Here is a 24,758-nt window from a genome sequence, read left to right as displayed (position 1 = left end):
TTTCAACTCTAATTCCAAATCGCCCAAATGTAGGTCAAATGGTTTAGGGAGAAGACAAATCCCCGAGGAAGTTAGAAATTCTAACTCTCGACTCCCACATATCATTCACCAAAAAAAGAAGGAAGAAAAAAAAAAAGAAAGAAGAAAACGAAAACTTCTACCTCAAGTACGACCTTATGTTCTCAAATTGAGAATTGGGATAGAGATTGAGGTAGACACATCTATAGATAGGTGGAAATAGGAATGCATCTCCATTTTGTGTACCCCATCCTTTTTCTCTTCTTTTAAATAAGAAACAAGAAAAACATAGGCTAAATTATAAAAAAATGACTTTACACTTTGTATCAAAAATACTTTAGAAGTTTTAAAAGTTTCAAAACTACCTTTGAACTTTCAAAAGAGTTCAAGAATAACTTTACCACCCTGGTTAGGTTGTGTTTTCTGAAAGGTCTATTTCACACATCTGTGAAAATAACCAAAATTTATTTTATAGAAACTGTTTACTGCAAGGAATCTCAAACATTTCATTCAACCTTTCATACTTACAGAACTCATCCCATATGTCAATAATTTAATGCAACAACAAATTTAGAACATCAATACACCCAAACCCATCTCATCAAACAAGAACTTATTCACTCCAAAGCCTATATACTTGGCAACACAAACAGAGATTCATCAGGATACATTTTCAAATTTCCTCGTCTCTTATTAGCGCTACAACACATCTTCTTCCACCTCCTCCTCATCCTCTGCCACAGCATCTTGATACTGCTGGTACTCTGATACCAAATCATTCATATTACTCTCAGCCTCAGTGAACTCCATCTCATCCATTCCCTCCCCTGTGTACCAATGCAAAAACGCCTTCCTCCTGAACATGACCGTGAATTGTTCAGAAACTCGCCGAAACATCTCTTGTATTGAGGTCGAGTTTCCCATGAATGTTGAAGACATTGACAACCCAGTTGGAGGGATGTCACAAACACTTGATTTAACATTGTTTGGGATCCACTCAACAAAATAAGATGAGTTCTTGTTCTGTACATTTATCATTTGTTCATCGACTTCCTTGGTGCTCATCTTGCCACGGAATAAAGCTGAGGCAGTTAGGTATCGACCATGGCGAGGATCAGCAGCACACATCATGTTTTTGGCATCCCACATTTGTTGGGTGAGCTCAGGGATGGTGAGTGCACGGTACTGCTGTGAGCCACGAGCAGTCAAGGGAGCAAAACCGACCATGAAGAAGTGGAGGCGCGGGAAAGGGATGAGGTTCACAGCTAGCTTCCGGAGGTCGGAGTTGAGCTGGCCAGGGAAGCGAAGGCAGCATGTAACTCCACTCATGGTTGTAGAAATCAAGTGGTTGAGATCACCAACTGAAACACATATAAATCCAAATAAACAACCATTACATCTCCAGTTAGAATGCTACACAACACATTTTCTACCAGACTTCCCACAGCTTGAAACCAACTTACTGATTTAAGAGTTGGTCTCTTGGTGTGTAACCACACAAGATACGAAAGAGTTGAACGACCCATGTCAAGTATTGAGTTAATCGTGAGTCCTAAGACTTGATCTAACTGGTGAAGATATACCTAATCTTATAAACTTTTCATATATTCTTAATACTCTCTTGTCAGTCCGAAAATTACCTTGAAATCCTACAAGTTACTGTCAATCTTAATTATGGAGAAAACAACATCAGAGCCATTTAAACACAACATTTTATATCCCGACACTATCATCTTTAGACTCTAAACCTTATCTAAACCAAGTGTATTTGATCTTTTATACACGTTCTTGATGCTAAAAACTCACACCGTGGTGAGAGGACGAAAACTATAGTTAACTTAGACAAGAATGTGATATTGAGAGAGAGACTTACAACTTGGATTGGTGAGCTTGAGGGTCCTAAAGCAGATGTCATAGAGTGCTTCATTATCCAAAACCATGCATTCATCAGCATTTTCAACCAACTGGTGCACAGAGAGAGTGGCATTATAGGGCTCAACCACTGTATCCGAGACCTTAGGTGAGGGGAAGACAGAGAAAGTTAACATCATTCTGTCAGGATACTCTTCCCTGATCTTTGATATCAATAGAGTTCCCATTCCAGATCCAGTCCCTCCTCCAAGTGAATGGCAAACTTGAAACCCTGTTTCACACAACCAAACGAGATTCAAACTAAGATTTGAATTCAACCTTTGTGTTAAACACTTGTATTCACAAATATAAGAGTTCATTTGGAACAACTTTCTAAGTACCATTATTATTAATTTGAAAGGAAATGTTAAAGAATTGACAGATGAAGAGAACATAAACATGTAAAGTAATAGAGAATCAACAAAAAGTTAGCATAGTTCAGTGACAATTTGTTATCTAATCTATGGCAAAGGGAGAATAGTTTGTTATCAGAAAGAATAATTCAGAATTACAAAGTAGCATCATCTCTAGAGTTAGAGAGTTTATATACCGCATTTTGAATAGTCAAATAATAAATCTAAGACATTCCAACAACATTTCTTGGGTTTCCTCTTATGATTCCATATTAAGCTCCTAATAATTTGATAAGTTAAAGTTAACCAAAACAGGACACCTCACACTTTTCAGCTTTAGGTTATAGAATCAATTCGCATTCACAATATATCAATATATCAATATCTCAATACACCAAACAGAGTTCTTTCATTCTCTAAGGAGCAATTGTTAACATCTTTCTACTCAAATGGCCCAAGAAATGAAGATCAAGGAAGAAAAATCTCATACTCATACCTTGCAAACAGTCACAATTCTCAGCTTCTTTGCGAACCACATCAAGAACAGAATCAACCAGTTCAGCTCCTTCAGTGTAATGACCCTTAGCCCAGTTGTTTCCAGCCCCATTTTGCCCAAAAACAAAGTTATCAGGTCTAAATATATTCCCATAAGGACCTGTCCTGAGGCTGTCCATGGTTCCTGGTTCAAGATCAACCAAAACAGCCCTTGGAACATATCGTCCCCCACTCGCTTCGTTGTAGTAAACATTAACCCTCTCGAGTTGAAGGCTACTACTTCCGGTGTAATTTCCAGCAGGATCAATCCCATGTTCATCACAAACAACTTCCCAAAACTTAGCTCCAATTTGGTTTCCACACTGTCCTGCTTGAATATGGAGAATTTCTCTCATTTTTCAGATGGGAAGTTCAACAGATGTGTAAAATAAAAAAACAGAGATAAACAAGAAGGAAATGGGAGATGGTTTGTGAATTTGCACAGATGAATGGGAAGAGAGCCAGAGGGATATATAAGGAGTTTACTAGTCTTTATCTTGAAGAAAAAAATGGTGGAAAAGGACAGTGAAGCTGAAGAATCATAGACATGGTTGAAGATTCAATTAATAATTTCATGTGGGAATGTATGAGTGAGGAGAGACCTGTCAAATTCCAAATTGGAGTTGTGTGAGCTGGATGACAAGGGAAGGTGACAAGAAGAGGAGAGCTGCTAGTTCTTGTGTCTTTATTCATAACTTCAAATCACCAATTAATCCAATCCTCTTATCTTCATGCCTGCCTCTGCCTACCTGTCTAAATCATTGAGTTTACTTAAAAAAGATATTTTTTTATTTCGTGTTTGATAGATCATCTAGATTATGTTTTATGTTCTTTTTAATTTATTGATTTAGTCACGGGAGATCCATTCGATATTGTTTTGAAAATTACTTCTGAAAATATTTTTATTAAATTTTTAAAATGTAAAAATATGTTCCTAAATTAATTAGTAATAGTTTATATTCAATTTGATATTTAGTGAGTAATTATAATCGAGTAATTACACTTTGTTTAGATCAAATTTATCAAATATTCATCTTAAAACATAAAATACAACTTTATTTTCATCCAATTATTTGCTTTTAGATTCTCTACCCAAATAAACTATTGATATTTTGGTTGATGTCTAGTGTATCCCTTAAGCTCTAAGCTAGGTTATTAATATTTGTAGTCTTTATATCCTTAAATGCTATATAATTTCAATTTTGATCCATTAGGGGTACTTTTGACCTTTGGTCTTAAATGATTATTAACTAAAAGAAAGGGATGTGCAAAACCTTGTTGATTATTATTAAACATTAGATTAGTGGAGTAAAAATGGGTTTAGAGATTGTTGGTTTGGTGGGATGCTTGACATTTTAGCCATTAGAAATGGATTTACACCTTAAAATTGATGTTTTTTTGTTCCTAATTTGGTGTGATTTGATGAAGAATTGGACTTAACTCATCACCATAATCAACATTAATATTTTTCATCCAAGAAATTAAAGAACAATAATGATGATTCAACTGATTCACTTTTTAAACTAAAGTGACCAAAAAAAGAAGGTTAAGAAAATAATTGAAACACAAATGAATTTGGAAGTTTTCATGAGTTGTTAACCTTTGATCATCAACTTTATTTGGTTACTATTGCAACCCCTAAACAACTTATATCATGAAATAGGTTCATGGGTCAGAAAAAGCCTTCAAATTAAAACAAATAAAACTTTATTAGTAGTTCTCGTAGTTTGATAAAATTATCGTAAACAATTCTCAGTCTTTTATTAAACCATATCTCTGTATCATAAAATTTAATTTTACAATTTAATCTCCATCTATGTTAAGGAATTGACAAATGAAAGAAAACAAAAATGTAGAGCACCAAAGAATCAATATAAATATTTATATAGTTCACTGTCAATATATTAGCCGCAGTTTATTATTTGAAAAAATAATTCAAAATTACAAATAAGTTATTTCGAACATTGTAACATTCTTCTATTCAGTGAGATTTAGAGATATATTTTTTTTCCTTAAACTATTGTTGAATGATACTTTCAAACTAAAATTTTGTCTTATAACTTTAATTATAGATTGGAAAAAGCATATGTGTGGACCTCATGAATTAGTTTCTCTATACTTGTTGGAGAATGCATCTTAGCCTCACCATAACAGTTCCCTCCATCTCGAATTATTCACCTATAGTGTCTAAAATTTAATATTTTCTTAATTATTCATTATTAAAATTCTAAAAAAAAATCAATTGACTAATGAATAATGTTTGTGTCAATTTAAACCTTGACTTTTTGTAAGTACATTCATTTACACTTTTTATTACTGTTTAACTTGGATGAACATTTTATAAATTAAACTATAAACTAAATTGTTTTGAACTCTCGATTAAGATTTCTTTTAAAAATTATTCATGAATCGATTATAATTATCGATTTTATTGATTTGATATTTGAAAATGTGGCATATTAAATATAGTATCAATAAAAATTTTAAATTGATTCACTCACACAAATCTAAAAGTTAAACTAAAACAATCAATTATAAATTTCATACATTAATTTTCAAACTGTCTAAAAAAATTATTAATTATTCTTATAATTAGAAAAAATCCTTAAGCATAGAGAATGGATTACATATTAAAATCTCCTTAAAGTTAGCACAAAAAGAAGACATTCTTGACTTAGTTTAACTCTATTTTATTTCTCACAATCACTTGAAAATTAAATTTGAAACTGTTTTTTTAAATTGTTTAATTCACCAATCGATTTAGACAAGCTGGTGCATTTATTATGAATGCCAGATGATATGGTGGAGGTTGGAAATGGAAAATGTGAGAGATTTTTTAGGAGGTTGTTCGAATAACAAAAATTGTAATTAGGATTACTCAAAATCATAAAAGTGTTGAAATGTAGATCCAATTAAGAAAAGAATGAAATGATAAAAAGTGAAAAAACATAGTTAATTAAAAACTGTGAAAATGAAATGAATTCAATACTATAATTCAAATTCAAAAAGCCCAATTCAAACATAAATTGCATTCGGTTGGGTTAATTTTGTTGGTTGTATTTGAACTGAATGATGAGATTTTATGGGAATAGAGGTGATATGAGTATTCAATTATTGAAACAATGGATGGATGGAAGTGGTCTGTCATCATGTGTGCAGCTTTTTAAATAATGATTTGTGGGATTTTTGTATCTCAATGTCCTACAAAACAATGGAAGGTAGCTACTTGCTTTGAATTGGAATCCAATGTCACAAAAACACAATTATATTTGTGTGGTGGTATTTTGGACTTTTTCTTCATAGTTTTTTTTTTTAAAATATTTATAATTGTTTGGGTTTTCTGTTTTAAGAAAAAAGCAAATTGCTATTATGTAAGCAACAAGTGATGGGTAAGAGCATGGATGGAAAATGTCTGTCTGCCTAACAATATTCAAATCATAACTATTTTAAAATTGACTTTATTGGAAGAAATGTTTAATTGATTAGTATTAGGTTTTTTATTTTTTTTTTCTATTTTAATAATAGATTTCAGAACTTGAAAACGGAAAGAAATAAAAAAGAAGGGTTCATTGATTTTTCGTAATTCTTGAATCTTAATTTCTCCAACTATCAATAACTTTTTTTTAATACAAGTAAAGTTTAAGAATTTGGATAGTAAAAATATCATGAACGGCATAACAGTAGTTGATAATTTTTTAGAGAAGATATTACTTAACATTTTAGTATGTATTTTTATGTTTCTAATTTATTTGCATCGTAGAGTAATTATCTTTGACGTCCAATAATAATGGAAGCTGACGTGTATCATGAAGAAACTTCATTACATTTTTTTTTAACCCACGAGGTACAATCAAACTTCAAACCTATAAGTTGATAGTACGAAAATTAAGCTTCTCACTAGTCATTTTGACAGAAACTAAAATATTATCATTCTTTGGGAAAAAAACCCCTAAATTCCAAGGTACAGCTACCATGAAATTAAATATATACACAGTTATAAAACTAAATTGCGAAGACATTTCAAAAGTACCAACATAGTTCCAAATCAAACACTTTGAAAAAAGAATGGATAAAAAAACATTTAGAAGAAAGAAGGAAAAGTAAAGAATAAAACAAATAAATAACTAATAACAACACCCAAAACTCAAAACATCCGTTTCTCTTCGTTTGGTAAAGTAAATCTAGAAAGCGTTGGGAATTTGTTGGGAGTTTTTTTTTTCCCATCACTAGAGGTTAGTGGTACACTCTCCCATCCCGTTGTTTATGCTTAAAAAAGAAAAAAAGAAGAAAAAAAAAGCCGAAAGGATGAACAGAAGGTTTATTGCTTCCTGTCAATGACATGACAGAAAAATGGCTCAATAAGCTTTGATTCTTCTCTACAATGAGCATCCTCTAATTTTCTCCTTTGTGTGTGTGTGTGTGTTTGTGCGGGGGGTTACATTACAATGAACCACAATTCAGAAGAAGGCCATCATAGAATTACATCAGCTATATGAATACCACCAAAGCTAGGGAGAAGTTTCGGTTCCCCGAGAGGACACAGTGTTATTGTTTGTGTATCAATTTCAATAATTCAAAGAGAAATGAGAATTATTAAAACTGAGATGCGAAGGAAAACTAGGGGGAGCCTTACACATTGACAGAACAGCCTACCAGTGATCCATTGCAATGTTACAGTACAAGAGATGCAGCTCAATATAGAAGCTCCTCAAAAACTGGATCGACCTTTTGTTCCCATTTTCCATTATACAATTCCAACAGTTTTTCAGCTGGTGTCACACCTGTAATAGAGATTAATCCCGTACAGGGTCAATTTTAGGGCTCCAAAAATGTATGCAAAATAAGGAATTTGATGAAATCATAACAATAACCAAATTGGAGACAATTGGCTTTGATTGGACTTATTTGATCGTGCATCATTTTCAAAATGAGTAATTTGCTTGTTTTGTTTGACTAGTTGGGACCATTTCTTAATTAGCTCAAGCCCACCTCCACTAATCCTCCGGAAAACAATGGTTTTAAATTAATAAGGCTTTGCTAACGATTTGGTTTTAAGTTTTCAACTTTTTAAAATTAAGGCTATAAACACCTCTGCCTTTCTATATTTTCTTGCATGCTTATATACAAAGCAATGTTTTCAAAAGAAAAAACCAAGCCAATTTTTAAGAACTTAAAAATGTAGTTTTAAAAACTTGTTTCTATTTTTGGAATTTAGGTAAATATTCACAATTTACTAAAGAAAGATGAAAACCATGGTAGGAATTTGATAGGAAATAAGCTTAATTTTCAAAAATGAAAAACCCCCACTCTCCACTTTGGTGGATTGACTTTAAGATCTCGGAGGGCATTGCCAAATAACTCAAAAGCTTAGCATCATGACAACTTGCATTATAGTTCAAGCAAGGGCATCAAAGAATAAACTCTGGTTTCAATTGAATGTATACTTTTAAAAGTTAACATAAAAAATTATCCTCACCTGTTCTAGCTACTTCAGTCACTTCATTCAAGAAGCCAGACTCCTTGAAACCTCTTCTCTCCAAGCCGTCCTGAAGTGTAGAAATTTTGTTTCAGGCTCAACATTAGTGGTACCAATAATAGTTATAAGACCAGCATCTACAATAGAAAATAATTTTGCTAGATATACCTTTGCCAACTTAACAATATCTTGAGCAACGTGCTTCACCAACCCATCACGAAATGGGGTCTTAAGACCACTTACTGGAACCTAATATAAAAAGATAGCATAATGAAGGCATGTACCATTTATTGCAACACGTTTCAATTTCCTAACCTAGTTCAAATTGTAGGTTGCTGGGAATACTCCTTGCCTATAAAGCAGTTCAGGATGCTAACATAAACTACAAAATACAGGAAAAACATTCATGGTCTTCAGATATCATTGGCTCAGCTGTAGGTATCATGGAAAGGGCAATGAATAACCCCTTACGAGCATGCATCGGTTAGACAGGAACCACATGTCCACAATAGGTGGCCCTATATAAGGATGCCCCATAGTATTGGGATCTTGTCCTGTTGTTGAACACACTCTAGATTCATAGCTCAAAAACACGCCCAGAGACACACTGAAGACGATACAAAGCATAATAAACACAAAAACACACATGCAGTTTTGTAACAAGTTTTATGAGGGAAAGAGAGAATTGCCAACGTTTGAACAGAAATTCAACTACTCCATGGGAAACCATGTATTTCCTTAATAAATATCCAATGGGCTAAACCATTTATAAAAATCAGGATGAGGGCTAGAGGGTGCCCTGCTTGGATGCTTCTCTCAAGTTGGAATCAGGTATCAAACAGAAAATTACCTTATTCCTCAACATTTGTCTTTCTCCCTGTGTCCAGTCAGCTATTATGTCTAAAACGTTTTGTAGGGAAACTTCGTCATATAACAAACCAACCTGACATTTGAAGAGATAACATTAGCATTACTCTAAACATTCGGTTCTAATATAGTTACAAATCAGATGAGTTCAAGAAAAATACTAAAAGAAGCTGAAATAAGGAACCGCTTGAAAACAAAAGAACACCCCACCCCCCAAGAAAAAAAAAAAAACAAACAAACAAACAAATTTACAAGAATCTATTAATAGGATACACATCACATCCAAGTCTAATAAGAGGTCTACAGAGTCTAATTATATCATGAAAGTTACCCAAAATGCTGGGAGAGCACATAATCTCCTCCAAGGGCCTCCATCACTACCCCTCATCTCCAAGTATCTCTTCAGTCTGACCTGAGTAATGAGGGAAAAATAGATCCTAGAATCAGGTCATAACAACCGTACTGTTGGAGTAAATCAAGTGTACAATACCTCTGGAAATATTGTAGTCAAATGATTTTCCCAATCAGTTAGGGTAGGAAGTTCTCCAGGAACTGGAGGGAGCTTCCCTGCCATAAAATCCTGCAGAAAGATATTCCAACCATACCTTGATAATTAATACCAAAAAAATACAGATTAAAATGAACAGAAAGCTTTGCTTGGACGACTATGAAAGGTAATGCATACCCTGAAGGACATTCCAGAACAGTCGATATATTTCTTTTTCCGATATATGAAATACATTGGAACATCAAGAGCATAGTCAACATACTTCTCAAATCTGCATTTTGACAAAAGGAAAGATAACAAGAAATTGTCATGGCAAGGGCACCAAGGGGCTGCAAGTAACAGACAAAACAAAAAAGAACTACAATCCCATAAAAAGTATCCTTGAAACCCCGTAAAAAAATTAAGGAATTTTCTACAGAAAGAGCAAGTGGAAGCTCGCGGAGCACAGTTTTTCTATTCCTGCCATTCTTTTTCAAGGAAAAGAAACATTAAACTTTCATTAAATAGCAAAAAACACATGAGGGGAGAGAAGATTATACCCTATCACCCAATCCCAATGAAGATTACAAGTTCAAACTCCATTTGGGCCCTCGGTTTGAGAATGTTATATTTCTTTTTCTTTTTTTAGAAACTGAATAAGCTTCATTGAACAATCATAACACATGCTACAAACTGCCAATTGGCTTTCTAAATAAACAAGTCTTCACTTTCCACCTCAAAAGTAGCCATACTACTTTTTTAATATATGTGGGTGACTAGTACAACTTGCCCATCTCAACATATAGTTGAAGAGAATAACTTGCCTAAGTAAGTCATGAAAGTTAACAAAAGAGAACACTGAATTTCATCAACATATAGTAAGGATGGAGAAAGCCTAGGAAAGATTTTAAAAGAAAACACTCAGTTCTAAAAGTGGCAGATTACCCAAATGAGTCATCAAAAACAAATGGAAGCATGCCAGTGCGGTCATTATCAGTATCAGTCCAGATCTGGCTGTTCAAATGCATAAAACCAATTCATTACGAAAGGGAGAAAAGGGACGGGGCTGTGAAAGAAACAAGATCATGAGTATTGGGCAAACCTTCTCATGCTCAAGTAACCATTTGGTTTTCCATCAGTAAATGGAGAATTTGCAAACAGAGCAGTTGCTATCTGATCACTTATCCACGTAGTTAGACACAGTAGACACAATTCTTAGATAGAAAAAATACAAAAAGACAAAAATTCTCACAGGCTGTAAAGCAAGACCCGCTCGGAACTTTCTGATCATGTCAGCCTCTGAATCAAAATCTAGATTAACCTAAAAAAATCATTAGAGAAAGATGCTTGAACAATTGATCAGATTTAGAAATGATGGCCTGACCTAACTTAGAGGAGATAAATTCAATGAAACCAAATACCTATAGCATTTATTTTTATCTCTCACCTGCACAGTACACGTCCTAAACATCATATCCAGTCCAAGCGAACCAACTTTGGGCATGTAATTCCTCATAATCTCATATCGTCCCTAAGACCAAAGAACTATTAATGTAAGACATGTGAGGAAAGCAAAAAATAGAGAGAAAGCTAGTGAAATAGGCATGAAGGAACCAACGGAAACGCAAAATATAATAATTCAGTGTGATTGTCGTATCCCCCCCCCCCTCCCCCCCCCCCCCAACTAAAAATTGAACATGATTTTTCTTAATGTAGACACTATATTTAGTTTGCAGTTATACCTTGGGCATTATAGGTATGTCTTCTCGTCTCCATTTAGGCTGGAATCCAATTCCTAAAAATCCAATACCCATTTCCTCAGCAACAGCTTTCACCTAAAGAAAATTACAATTAAAAACCCAATAACACCTCATATAGATATTTGAAATCAGTATCAAGTCTCTATAATTCTTCGGTATCAAATAAATAATTATGAGATGAACCCTTGGAACTTCTGAAAAAATCAAAATCAGGCATCAAGAATAAACAGAAAATGCCTGCAGCCCATGCAGGACCAACATACAGCAGAATGCACAAACCTGGTAAAGGTGTGAATTAACTTCAGCACATGTTTGATGCAGAGTTTCAAGGGGGGCACCACTAAGTTCAAATTGACCACCAGGCTCCAGTGAAATACTTTGCTTTCCCTACTTCATAGTAATCTCAGGTCATTCAAATGAATTCAAAGGAACAAATAAGGATATTCTTCTATTAATAAATTGATAGAGCATTTACTAAGGAAATTTCTTTTGATACATTAAACAAGTTACATGAGGTGCATATAAACTAAGTTTCTACTTCCCCTTTTTTTACAGACAGGGGATGTGGTTTACCTGTTGGAGCCCTATAATGTTGTCGCCCTCCATTATTTTTTCCCAGTCAAACCTCTCTGCAATCCCATTTAGCAATCCAGCTATTTGGTCATACGTCATGGGACGTAAAGTTTCAATATTAAAACCGAACTTCTCATGTTCTGTACCAATTCTGCAGGGTACTCATGATCAAATTATCAAAAAGAGAATGCCAACATGATAAGGTCTTCAAATCGCAGTAAAACAGGTAAAGAAAAATCCCCCCAAAAAAAAACATAAACACTCATGCATCCCGATTACAGTGACTGGCATTATGAAGTTATATGCAAGAACCTGATAGAGGAATAATAATACCACACTAGCGGGCTTAAGAGATACATTTAAAACGGACTAAAGATTAAGGAGTATGCAGCACACGGAAAAACAGAAACAGTATATGAATCCGACTATGTATGTACCTAACTAGACCTGAAAGCTTACAGTCAAGTAAACATACGATTAATAAAATAAGCTAACAACTACGGTGAGGAAAGCAATATAACACGAAAACAAATCTATTCAGTTAGTCTAGCAACTCAGAAAATGGTTTTCTGATATAAATAGGGATAAAGCATATGACTATTAACCTCCATTTTTCCTTAGGCTTGCATCCAGAAGCTAAATAAGCGACGAGATCCTCTTTTGTCAACGGTTCAGCAGCCACTGTAGCGTCCTCGGTTGGAGGACTGGCAGCAACAATCACCCTACCTCCTCGCTTCGACGCCATCCTCGCGCTGTCTATATGCAAGCCATGCATGATATTACCAGAGCTACACGATAAAGAAGATGAACCGAGAAGAATCTCCTTCATCTTCAACGACTCCGCATGAGTCGAGAAGTTGAAAGCCATATTTCCTCCTCTGCATCGTAGAGTCTCAGCACCAATCCGGTGAGCTGAACCAGTGTGTGAAGCGAGAGCCATAGCGTGATTCTAAACAATGTGCAACCGCTCAGTTACTATCTATTCCAAAGAAGAGTTCCATAACTAAACAACAAAATACAGTAAAAACAAATCCATACTACAACTACAAGAAGCAGCTTCACAAAAATGATAACAAAAATCGAAAAGCAATAGGAAATTCAACTGCAAAACACAAGATAGAAGGATCGAACACGAAGATTGTTACCTGAAAGAGTGGAATTCTTCGGTGTTGATTTGGAAATCTGCTTGTTCTTAAGATATATTTGGAGAGCGAAAGATGCCGAAAGAAACTTTTGTTCTTTAGCTTTTTCACTTTTCCTATCTTTCGTGTAATCAAATGGAGAAAGAAAGATTAAAAAAAAGTCTCAGAAATAGTAGTAGCAAGATTCGGTGCGGTGCGGCCTACACTTTTACTCTGAACCACTAACCTCCCCTCTTGCCACGTAGCTTTCTAGAGATTGTTGCAAATATAATGTATCCAACACAATTTATTAGAATGAATAACCATATAAAATCTAAATTAAAATCAACCACATGTGCGTTCATTTATCATATATATTTATTTTACTATTTATAACTTCTAAAAAAAATAATGTTATACGTTTAGGATACATTAAACGTGGATCACAACATCTAATAATCAAACATAATTAGATTGTTAATCATTTTTTTGTAATTAAACGACTAGTTAATTATAAACTCTTTTAGTAGATTTTCGTTTTATTACATTAAAACAAAATTAAACACAAGACTTCATTCTATTTGGATTAAGTCTGTTGTCGCTACTTTTCAATAAAGTCTAATTTTAAAAACTATAAAATTATTATTTTTATTTATTGTACTTCAAAAAATATATAAATCATAAAAAATAAGATAAGTTTAGAAAAGAAACAAAAAATAAACAGCCTGACCGTTGGGACTGGATGACGGCACAGGTGGAAGAACGATGACGGCGGCGGATGAGGAGAAGGAGGCGGCTGGGAGGAAGACGAGAGGAATTTGATTTCCTCTCTTTTATTTGTTTTTCACTTCATTACAAAGTATGCTGAGTCTTTAAAAAAAAAAAAAATCTTTTTGTCCATTTACTAAGTTTTAATTTGGTGATTAAAAAATTGTAAAATTAATTTGAATAATAAAACTTATCAAAATATATATTTATAAATATAGCTGAATATGGTTGCCATCGGTGATATCTATCCATTTTATCACTATTAGATTTGATGTGTTTTGTAAATAATTTGTTCATTTTCCTATATTTGAAAATAACTCTATAACTTTAGTAGATGACATATTAAATAAAAAATATGAGTTGTCAAAAAATAGTAAATTTGACAAAATATTTACCGTTTATAGCAAAATTTCATATTTTTATAAATAATAGATATTGATAGTCACCAATATACAGTGTCACTGATAGAGAGTCATAAAAATTTATTAGTAGTTATCATTGATAAAATTAAATTTTTTGATATAACTTATAAATATTTAATTTATTTTTCTATTTAAAAAAATGCTCAAATAAAAAATTAAATTTTATGCTTCAAATTTATCAACTTTTAATTTCATATTTAATAGCAATATGAATTTGTGTTTTTTATGGAAATAAATCATAAATTTTGTTATAAGCTAAGCAAAATGTCTCGTTTTCTTACCACTTGACTCATTTTAATTTATTGTAGTACATGTTGTATCGTCGTTGATGTTGTTATAGTTATTTTAAATAGGTTGTGTGCACTTGATTGTGTTTTTGGCATGTGAATATTATTGTTTTTATTATTATTATATGTTATTCTTTATCAAAAAGTTAAACAAACGGAAAATGCTAAGAGATAATCAAATTTTGTTACAAACATTTGCTTTAAAAACCTTGGACTTTAAACACGCACTTTCCAACTTGTGCCAAACAACTTTGCTTTTGAAAAGCTAACTTTACGTACATATTACTTATAAACCTCGTAACTCAACTTGACCATATATGTATCAAGGACCAAATTAAAAACAACTAATTAGTGGGAACTAATTTGACAACAACAAAATAAAGTATAAAAAACAAGGTTAACGTATAAGTTTGATTAACACATTGAGAGTTATTCATACCTAGTTGTTACTTTTTAAAAGCCCACTTTTAATACTGACTTTTAATCTTAAATTTAGTTATTGACGTTAGTTTATTATTATTACTTTTTTTTCAAAACTTTTCATTATCTATTAATATTTTTTAACATAAATTTAAAAATCACAATCACACTAAAGTTAAAAGTTAAATTTGATAGACTAAATTTAAAATTTATTGAAAATATATTTAAATAATAAATTGTCATTAGTATTTTTATCCCTAGTTTATTAGGATCTTTGTAATTCAAAATTAATTCATTCGAGTAATTATATTTTTAAATTATTTACTTTTGTTATTATACTTATAGTTTTAATTCTTTTTGGTCTATCAAATTTTGAAAGATAATCATTTTCATTGTTTGAAAAGAAAGTAAAAATAAAAACGAAAAGCACAATGGTCAGTTTTAAAAAGTTGGAGAATCAAAATAAACAAAAATTAAAATTATAAAACTAAAATGAATCAAAATAATAATAATAATAATTAAAAAAAAAAGACAAAACACAATAAAGAACTAAAATCGAAGAAAATTCACACTTAAAAAGACTAAAATCGAATCTCAGTAAAGCGACAAAGCTCAAGTAAAGGGGGTTAAAATAGTAATTTAGGATCCTTTTATTTCACCCGTAGTGCGGCAGGGCAGGGTTCAGCGAGTGCGAGAGAAAGCGGGAGAAAGCGGGCGAGCTACTTCTAACCGGGTCCACATTCTATAAAAGCCCCTTTCTTGGTTTAGCCTTTTTTCTTCCCCGCGAAAACACAAATTCCATTTCTTCTCAATTGCAAGGACAAAAATTCCACTGTCACAAAAAATTCGACGACCTATAGTCAGCCACTAGCACGAAATTCGCCATTCATTTCACGATGGGGAACCGAAGATTTGCGCAGGTTTCCACTAGCGATGAGGAAGACGAAGTACCAGCAATGAAGCAGCAATCCTCAAATTCAGACGACAACTTGCCAATTCGTAGGAAGAGGAAGAAGATGAAGCTTCAAGAGGAGGAGGAGGAGGTGGAAGGGGATGAGAAGCATCGCAGGAGTAGGAAAAGTAGTAATAAGGGAGAGAAGAAGATGGAAGCGTCTAAACAACAGCAGGCGGAGGATGAAGATGACGACGACGACGATCAGTCGCAAGAGGATGCGAAGCCGATAGGGGACGTTGTTAGGGTTTCGGGAAAAGGAAGGGGAAGGAAGAATCATTACAATGCGTTTGAATATGATGGCAACAGATATGATCTCGTGAGTTATTTTGTGTTATTGGTTGGTGGTGTTTGTTGTTGCAAGAGTTATGAGAAGTTTAATTAGTTTGTGATGTTTTTTCAAATTGTTTAGTAGACTCCTTAGTATTGGCAGTTGTGTGGATTGAGAAAAATGCGGGAATGGAGGCGTAAAATTTGGATACCTATAGTTGTTGGTAGCTAGGGCTTGGTTTATTTATAATTTGATGGCATCTCGTTCAGAATTTGTTATCTCAAGTAATAACACTAATGTAGTTTTGTACATGTCTATGACTTAAACGTTTAAAAGGATGGCAGTATCTCCTTTTGTGCTTCATTGGTCGGCAACATTGTTGCAATTTTGTTCATACCTTTTCCATTTGAATTCTAGATGTTTATGCTTAAGGGAGATTCCATGTAACGAGAAGCTTCTCGTTATATTTGTTCTCCAGTGAAGATGGACTTCATTCACACTACCTTCATCACTGTTTATTCTAATTAATTTCCTTCTAATTGGTGGTAGGAGGATCCGGTACTTCTAGTTCCCGAGGACAAGGATCAAAAACCTTATGTGGCAATTATTAAGGTAACATGCTTAATTTTTTCTTGTCTGTTTTCTTGTCATCCAATGTTTTGCTATGTCCCGATTTTTGTGATATAAACTTGTGATACACTTTGATAGGTGATCTGAAAAGGTTTTACTTGAACCAATCGGTGTTTCTTTTTGCAGTTTCAGGGTGTCAAAATTCTGAGGTTAATATATATTTTTTTTCTATTGGTTTTTTGTGTTTGTGGAAGTGCATTACAATGTTAATTTATTTTTTAATGAATGAGGCAAATGGAGCGAGCTCCCTTTATATTTTTGCTGACCACTTGAGGGGGTGCCTGCCCATCTATGTATGAGGAAGTCTATCCAAATGGGATGTTTACAAAGCAAATTTAAATGGTTATGGACAATGAAATTGGTTATGGTGGCATAATTTTTTTCCACCCTCTCTTTGAGGAAAACATTTGTGTAATTGGGGCTCAATTCAGATGGTTGGACATTTGCTATTTGAACGGTTGATACATTTTTTATTCAACTGGTAACTCCCTGTGCTGGAAAAATATTTTGGAAATTTAAATGCCTTTGACGATATCAGTACTTATTTGGAATCTATGTTTTTTTCAACTCTAAAAGTTGTAGGATTGGATAGTGCAAACCTGAATATTGTTCAATTGGTGAAGGCATATATTCTCCATCAAGATGTTGAAGGTTAAGTCATCACCCCACCTGTTACTCTCTAGAAAAGTTGTAGGGTTTGGTGGTTAATTTATCTCACAGTATTAGGTGAGGTATGTGAAAGTTGGGTTCGGAAGCGTAAGGATATTAAAATAAAAGATCAACATGTCCTATCCTTAAACAAGAATAGTGGATTCTTGGATTTTAAAAAAATATATATGTCTCACACTTAAAGCGTCAGTGGTTTTGGATTCGTTCTAAACTGTTAACCTTTTGGCCATTCTATCCTATGACACTGTGTGGGGCCATGAAGACTGAATATGAGAAGTTACCTGATGATTTTTGGATTCTTTGAGGATTCTAAACTCTAACCTGCCATCTGGATGAAACTTGAAGTTTGTAGGACATTGGGTTCTTCCTAAATGGTTTTCTTTTTTGACTTGATATATTGTTTAGTTTGTTCTTATATGCCAGTTCTTGTTTTTATATGTATGCAAATACTTGTAATCTGCAGAGGAAGTTAGCTACCCACTCTCTTGTCCCTGAACAGTGGAACTTGGTCCTATTGATAGGATATTACTCAGAACAAAGATGGCATGATGGTCACTGGGCAGTGGTTCTACCGTCCTGAAGAAGCTGAAAAAAAGGGGGGTGGAAGTTGGCAATCACATGATACTCGAGAGCTGTTTTATAGTTTCCACCGTGATCAGGTTCCTGCAGAATCTGTAATGCACAAATGTGTTGTGCATTTTGTTCCATTGCATAAGCAACTTCCAATTCGTAAGCAACATCCTGGATTCATTGTGCGAAAAGTGTATGACACAGTCGAAAGAAAACTTTGGAAACTAACTGATAAGGATTATGAAGATTCAAAGCAGCAGGAAATTGATGAGCTTGTCAAGAAGACTATGGCACGGTTGGGTGATCTCCCCGATATTGAGCCTGAAGATGCCCCAGCTGATCAAGAAGACCAGTTGAAAACTAAAAGGAGTTTCAAAAGAAAAAATATTTCTCCTCTTGATGTCACAAGAGATGAATCAGAGACAACCAGATCTGATCTCAGCTCAAAAGCTGAAACACCAGGAAGCTGTACAACAAACCGATCAGAGTACTACTCCATTTTAGAAATATTTGAAGTTCTAACAGGTGAAACTCATAGAGATAGATGGTTGGAAAAACTTTTGGAGGGGGTTCAGTACATATGTCATTCTCCTGAAAAGACGCATGAAGGTGATATAGGAAAAACTGCTGCTAATGGTGTGAACCTTGAAAATAAAAATCCAGAATTATCAATTGCGGCAGAGAAGAATGCTAAGGTATGCTGATTAGTTACTGTTATTGTGTATCTTTTGTGAACATATTATCAGTGAACGTTCTATACTTTTTCCAACTTTTCTATTTGTGGTTTTGCAGAGCAGCAAGTCTTTTATCTGGCCGGATGCAGCTGTTCCGGCAATAACTGCTCTTGAGAAGGTGTCCAATGATGCTTTGTCTGCTGATTTCCAGAAGTATAACCAAAAAATGCGGCAATTGGTGTTCAATCTCAAGGTTTGAAGTCTATCTGTTCTTTTGTGTCAATGCATACTCATCAATTGATTATTTCATTCTCTTGGCAGAATACTCGTTTACTAGCTCAACGGCTGTTAAATGGAGAGTTGGAACCGTCAAAAATCCTGAATATGTCACCCAATGAGCTCAAGGTACTACGATGATCATATCCCTTCTCTTGTTTTAACTTTAACGCCTAGAATCATGTTAACTTGTACAACTCACAACATCTAACATATCAGTTAGCTCAATTGATGAGCTAGATGGCTATATTTCTTGCCTCTTAACCACCTGGTGGATTTTTTGGAATGAAATTTGAATATCATATGGAGCGTAGAAATGGATAGTAAAACAAGAAATCACTGTGACGTCCTTTTACTTATGGAAAATATACTCTATCTGTTCAATTTTGTGTGATCTGTTGTTTAAACATGCTGTTTTTTTCCATTATGAGCTTTCTGGGTAAAACTCTTATTTTTTTGCTAAGTTCAAATAATACAGGTTTGATCATGTTGGGACTTTGGAATTTCCATTCTTGCCTTTAAATTGAATTTAAGCTGTTGGAAATCACTAAAATTTCTGTCTCATAGTAGGTGTAGGCTATTGTGATATTCACAATAACAGATGAAGTTCAAAAAGAGCTGGTATGCTTATTGTCTGTTTGTTGTTAAAGATAGATTAACTATCGTGGCCTAAGATTGATTCAGAATTTCTCCATCCTCCCTGCTATCAAATGGGGAAAAAGGGAGGAAAGAAGATAAGACCATACTTGAAACCTATGGCAAAACTAGCCTAAAGCAACTTCAGTTAATTATTAATGTTTGGGAAAATTTCATGATCTCCTATAAACTAACTTGTAATTTACATTAAAAGTAACCAGTCACGAATTTCTCCTGATTTTTTTTTTCATATTTTTTTGCTTTTTTGACTAAATTTTATTTATGTTTTGAAATGGAAAGGGTTGCTTAGCCACGAGGCTTTGTTTTGGTAAGAAACTGAGTTTCTAAGGCTATTTCCATACGTTGAATGAGATGTATCACTCCCTTTTAAGGATTAGAGAGGAGCCCTGTGGTACACAACCTCTTTTGCTAACTCATGACACGTTTGGTAAGAAAGAAATAGAAATAGAAGAGTATTTATAGAGGTCAATGGTCCTTGGAGAGGTGTGAACTCTATGGCTAGGTTCAATATCTATCCTGGGTGCCTGTGATTAGAGAGTTTTATCACCCGTCTTTTCTGTCTTGTCCTCAATTCGACTCTTTTCTCTATTTCTTTTTCCTTGATTTTTGAGTATAAGAAATTTTCATTTGAGTGTAGTTTAATTTTTTTAAAAAATAAGTTAATAACATAACACGGAGGGTATCAATAATCTAAGGCTGTATTTGATAACTAGCTGTTTTTTGGTTATTACAAAATAAGCTTATTAATAATTACTTCCATCCATAGGTTCATATGCTTTATTATCCATTTTCTACTAATATTTTCAAAACCCAAGCTAAGTTTTTAGAACTATTAAAAGTTGTTTTCATTTTTTATGATTATAGAATTGGACTAGGAATTTATGTGTTTCTTTTAGATAGGTGAAAACCGTAATAGGAAAATGAGGAGAAAATACATAAATTTCACAAATAGAAAACTAAAAAATGAATTTGTTATCAAACGGTCTTAAAATACCAGAGTAAAAAAAAACAAATCTATCATAAAAATGTGAGAAAGCGAATCAATAGGAAAACAGTGGAGGGAGAAATAGGTAGATACAAAAAGATAACAGTTGTGTGCCTTCTTAAAAAAAGGAACAAAAACATGTATATCACTTTTGGATGGACATGTACCCCATGAAGTAAACAAGCACGGGATTACCATAATTATAAAAAGGGTTGCTGTTATCATTTGGAATGGAATAGCGATGACCATGTTTTCCAGATTCAAAATTTTATACAAACTAGGGTGCTTTCTCCATTCCGTGTCATTTTCATGTGTATCATTTTAGAGTCTATTCTCCCTTCAGATTTATAATTTGATAGCTTTTGTTTGCCTTGATCTTCTAACCTTTTAGAAACATTAGTACATGTTCATCTGCCTATGGGCAGGAGCTGCATAACTCTTTATTATTATTATTACTTTTAAGTGTGTGTGTGGACGTACATATATTTTCAAACCAAGACAGTAGAAGTTACTGTAATTGTTCATGACAGGATGGACTAACCGCTGAGGAGTCGGCAGCAACTAAAGAGCCTGATGAGTCTGAGCGTATGCAGGTCTGCTTATTTCTTCCATTTCTCCCTTCTCATTTCATTTAACCATTTTATTTGCACCTAACTTAATAAATGACCATATAATATGAAACAGATGACAGATGCTCGGTGTTCAAGATGCACAGAACGTAAAGTGGGTGTCAGGGACATCATCCAAACAGGACATGGACAACGATATAAGGTCCCATTCTTTCTTTCTCGAATTTTGCTTTGCCTTAGACCGGTCAAAATCAACCTGACATATGGCATTATCTCTGAGATGTGTTGAGTTTGAGAACTAGTGCTTCTATATAGCTGAAATATATACTTGTGTATATTGTTTGTTTTTTTAAGAAATTTATTTATTTCAATTCAATGATTATGTGAAGGTCAGGTGAGACCAAATCTTCAATTTTAGGGAAGGTATAAATGCGTCTACCACTTATACTCGTCAACAATTGCAATGGATGGTACCAATTGTAGTATAAGATCTAGACAGTGTATTTTGTCCTCCAATATGCTATGCTTTTGTAGTTTTGTAGTCTAAGAAGCACATATGCTCTAGTTTGGCAAGCATGTTCGTGTCTGAACATGTTGGACATGTATTAGACACTTTTAGTGCAACAAATGTGTTAGATACACAGAGTTGAGTAGTCTAAAAAGACACATTTATGTCGATAATAGTTTATAAGGATGAAATACATCAAGCTTAATTTTTTAACATATAAATGAACGTGTGTCAATCCACTTACTTTGAATTTAAAAACATATACTTTAATAAAAGTATACTTGCTGTATCATTCTCTAGATTTTTAAAATATGATGCTTCGCTGTATTCGTGTTATGTTGTATTTGTATCTCAAATCCATATGTGTGCTTCTTAGTCTGTAGGTTTGTAGTTTGTTTTAGAAAAATGAAACAGCTGGAAACACCTGTGGATAAAAATATACGATGCTAACATATCCCAGTTTTACAATGCCAGTTGGAGTGCATTGCCTGTGGTCATTCTTGGTATGCCTCCAGGGATGAGTTATCCATGCTGACAATAGATACAACTAATTCTACTAAGAATGTTGGAACCGCACCTTGGGCAACTGCTAAATTTGAAGATGTGGAGAAGAGTCTACTCAGTCCTCGTGAACCCGAAAAAGCCGCCGAGGAACTCTTCAAGAAGACGAGTGAAGCGTACATGCCAGTAGTGGATAGCCAGAAATCTAACAAGTCTAAAAAGGAAGATAATTCAGAACCTGCTAAAAATGCATAGTGAGTAATTTAGTGTGTCTTGTTTACTTTTACAATCAATCTCAGTGTACAGCTTATAGACAGGTTACCATATGCATCTAAATTCTCCCACCCTCTTGTTTGTTGTCCCGAGCTGTTGTAAAGTAGTTTGCTAGGTTTACAGTTAAAGTCGCTACTTGACCTAACTTTTTTGCAGACTCGACGGATTTAAGAGTAAAGGTTTTGCCAAGAGGTATTTTGATTTATAAATAGTCATTATGACTTGCTTATCTCTAATAAGTTTTACATTTACTCCCAACATAATGCGGATTACTTGGGGTGGGTACCTGACCTCACGAGTGAAATGCTCATCTCTAAACATGAGTTATTTTACGACTGAAGAAGAATTAAAAATTGAGAGCATTGGAGTTTTTATTTTTCAATATTTTAAACTGGCATTAAGCAAAGATCCAATGTGTATTTTTCTTGTTGGGTTGGAGGTTTGTCTTATTGCTACTGAAAATCAAGTTGTTCTTGTTGGTTGGGCTGTTTGGTGGAGTTTTGTGGTGCAAAATAGTCTCGAGTTCGGGGCGAACGATATATTTTTCAGTGTTGCTCCTTTTTCTCTTTGTTATTTTTCATTTTATGATTGACCACTTAATTAACCACTAACAACTCAAATATGGAAGTTGGAGTTTGTGATATAATTTAGTTTGTTGTGTTATTTATTTGCATCTCATTCAAATTTTCTAACAGTATACTATGGATGACTAATGCACAGTCTATTATTAGTTAAATTATTACTTTATTAAATGGATCTCAGACTCACAATTATTTTAAAGGTTGGTACTTTGTGTTTAATGCTCTTGGGTTTCTTGTTATGGTTTCTGTTCTTGGACTCTTGCTCTAACTTTTGAAAATGTAATTTCTTTCTGGTCCTTAATTTACAATTTTCAATTCTGTTGAGGTTCAATTTTTAATATGCTTCCATTTATTTTTTCGTACACATGCAGATATTAGGAAAATAAATGGTACTATACAAATATTTAATTCTGATGAGATTTTAATGCAACACTAAATGATGAATGGAGTTGGACTAAAAATGAAAAGTTGTAAAAGTTTTAATATAGATTGAAAGAATATAATGTTCAAATTTTTTAAAAAATAAAACTCTCGAAGCTAAAGGCTCGTAGAATAACATTTTATTTTCTGTTTTCAGTTTTTAAGTTATGTCTGCTTTTATTACAGTTTTTGTTGGTGAAATTTCCACAATTGAGTTATCTATGCCAAAGTTTAAAAACAATATCACATTTTAATTTACATTTTTCTTTAGAACGCTTTTAATAAGTACGTGATGAAGTAAATGAAAATTTGTGTTTTATAATTCTTTTTTAGATCAATAGGGTTTTTAAGTTTAACTTTTGAAATAGAAAATAAAAAAATTATTAAATAAGATAAATAAAGAATTGATAATTTATTATTTTTTAGAAATCAAGGCAACAAACTACAAAATGTGAGAATACTCACAAAAAAGTATTGTTCGTGCTAATAAGAAAGAAGACAAGAACACATTCTTGCAACGTTCTACTCACAAGGGAAAGCAAAAAAATTGTGACAACACTTCATGAATTAGGATCTAATCCATGCACCATAGACTTCATCTCTTAAGGAGAAAAGATTTTAACAAGGTTTAGACACTATATTGATAGATATTCTGTAAACTGATAGATAGAATACTATTTAGTATATTGCAAATAGTCATTGCTTTAAGAACCTTAATCACGAACTTAAAGTCGATTAGCTGAAAATAGGCATATGAGAATATGATGATCTTTTCAAGCTTCATCAATGTCGTTCAGTCGGAAAGGGATGGTGGGGTGAGTTGAACCATTACATATCCGTTTCTTTTAGAATCAACTCCTATAAAAGAACTTCCCCTTATTCAAATCGAGCATATTTTTCCTCTGCTTTCTTGTTTTTTTTTTTTTCTCAAATCATTTTTTGTTTGTTAATAAAACCTTTCTTCCGTTTTCAAACTTAATCATAAAGAAATTATCATTCTGATAAATTTTTAGTACAGTTTCAATTAATACAAACAAGATCTAAGATGTTTTATTTTAGAGACGTCGTGACAATTTTAAGCCACAAAACGTCTTAAAAAATTTGTGATCAACAACTAAGTATTTTTCTAATAAGTTTCTATTTGGTAAGTTGTGTTCGTGATTTCTAATTTGACTTCACCTTCGTCTCGGTTTGGTGTCCCATACATCTAATGCAGTGGTTCTTT

At 33.5% G+C, this 24,758-nt stretch overlaps 3 protein-coding genes across 5 annotated transcripts; 1 reads left to right on the top strand and 2 right to left on the bottom strand.

Annotated features, from left to right (window-relative positions):
• Window positions 1-437: 437 nt before the first annotated feature.
• On the bottom strand, window positions 438-3,451 carry LOC101219333 (tubulin beta chain). The gene is made up of 3 exons (XM_004143861.3): window positions 2,779-3,451; window positions 1,892-2,161; window positions 438-1,379 (listed from the first exon to the last, which is right to left on the bottom strand). Exons 1-3 carry the CDS (start codon window positions 3,170-3,172, stop codon window positions 718-720), a joined length of 1,326 nt encoding a protein of 441 aa, XP_004143909.2. The 5' UTR covers window positions 3,173-3,451; the 3' UTR covers window positions 438-717.
• Window positions 3,452-7,109: 3,658 nt separating this feature from the next.
• GSH1 (glutamate--cysteine ligase, chloroplastic) lies at window positions 7,110-13,262 on the bottom strand. 3 transcript variants are annotated; one of them, XM_011656445.2, is made up of 16 exons: window positions 13,125-13,262; window positions 12,585-12,954; window positions 11,980-12,130; window positions 11,686-11,793; window positions 11,389-11,481; window positions 11,094-11,177; window positions 10,899-10,967; window positions 10,749-10,819; window positions 10,592-10,660; window positions 9,845-9,938; window positions 9,650-9,739; window positions 9,491-9,571; window positions 9,143-9,235; window positions 8,461-8,541; window positions 8,293-8,362; window positions 7,110-7,597 (listed from the first exon to the last, which is right to left on the bottom strand). In XM_011656445.2, the coding sequence occupies exons 2-16, from the start codon at window positions 12,917-12,919 to the stop codon at window positions 7,509-7,511; spliced, it is 1,578 nt and encodes a 525-aa protein (XP_011654747.1). In that variant the 5' UTR covers window positions 12,920-12,954; window positions 13,125-13,262; the 3' UTR covers window positions 7,110-7,508.
• Window positions 13,263-15,703: 2,441 nt separating this feature from the next.
• On the top strand, window positions 15,704-22,763 carry LOC101218620. The gene is made up of 8 exons (XM_004143858.3): window positions 15,704-16,268; window positions 16,770-16,832; window positions 18,041-18,784; window positions 18,882-19,016; window positions 19,085-19,168; window positions 21,212-21,274; window positions 21,366-21,452; window positions 22,233-22,763. The coding sequence occupies exons 1-8, from the start codon at window positions 15,894-15,896 to the stop codon at window positions 22,512-22,514; spliced, it is 1,833 nt and encodes a 610-aa protein (XP_004143906.1). The 5' UTR covers window positions 15,704-15,893; the 3' UTR covers window positions 22,515-22,763.
• The last annotated feature ends 1,995 nt before the right edge of the window (window positions 22,764-24,758 follow it).

Source organism: Cucumis sativus, chromosome 5, assembly GCF_000004075.3.
Source record: "Cucumis sativus cultivar 9930 chromosome 5, Cucumber_9930_V3, whole genome shotgun sequence".
Taxonomy (NCBI): Eukaryota; Viridiplantae; Streptophyta; class Magnoliopsida; order Cucurbitales; family Cucurbitaceae; genus Cucumis; species Cucumis sativus.
This window is presented reverse-complemented; position numbering and strand designations above follow the sequence as displayed.

Excerpts from the sequence above, each read along its gene's own strand:
- LOC101219333 (XM_004143861.3), bottom strand. The coding sequence starts at position 3,172 with ATGAGAGAAATTCTCCATATTCAAGCAGGACAGTGTGGAAACCAAATT. Across the intron at positions 2,162-2,778 it reads GAATTGTGACTGTTTGCAAG|GGTTTCAAGTTTGCCATTCA; the intron begins GTATGAGTATGA and ends TGTGTGAAACAG. Across the intron at positions 1,380-1,891 it reads CAAGCTCACCAATCCAAGTT|TTGGTGATCTCAACCACTTG; the intron begins GTAAGTCTCTCT and ends TATGTGTTTCAG.
- GSH1 (XM_011656445.2), bottom strand. The coding sequence starts at position 12,919 with ATGGCTCTCGCTTCACACACTGGTTCAGCTCACCGGATTGGTGCTGAG. Across the intron at positions 10,968-11,093 it reads TTAGGACGTGTACTGTGCAG|GTTAATCTAGATTTTGATTC; the intron begins GTGAGAGATAAA and ends TGATTTTTTTAG. Across the intron at positions 10,661-10,748 it reads GGTTACTTGAGCATGAGAAG|CCAGATCTGGACTGATACTG; the intron begins GTTTGCCCAATA and ends GCATTTGAACAG.
- LOC101218620 (XM_004143858.3), top strand. The coding sequence starts at position 15,894 with ATGGGGAACCGAAGATTTGCGCAGGTTTCCACTAGCGATGAGGAAGAC. Across the intron at positions 16,269-16,769 it reads ATGGCAACAGATATGATCTC|GAGGATCCGGTACTTCTAGT; the intron begins GTGAGTTATTTT and ends AATTGGTGGTAG. Across the intron at positions 21,453-22,232 it reads GACATGGACAACGATATAAG|TTGGAGTGCATTGCCTGTGG; the intron begins GTCCCATTCTTT and ends TTACAATGCCAG.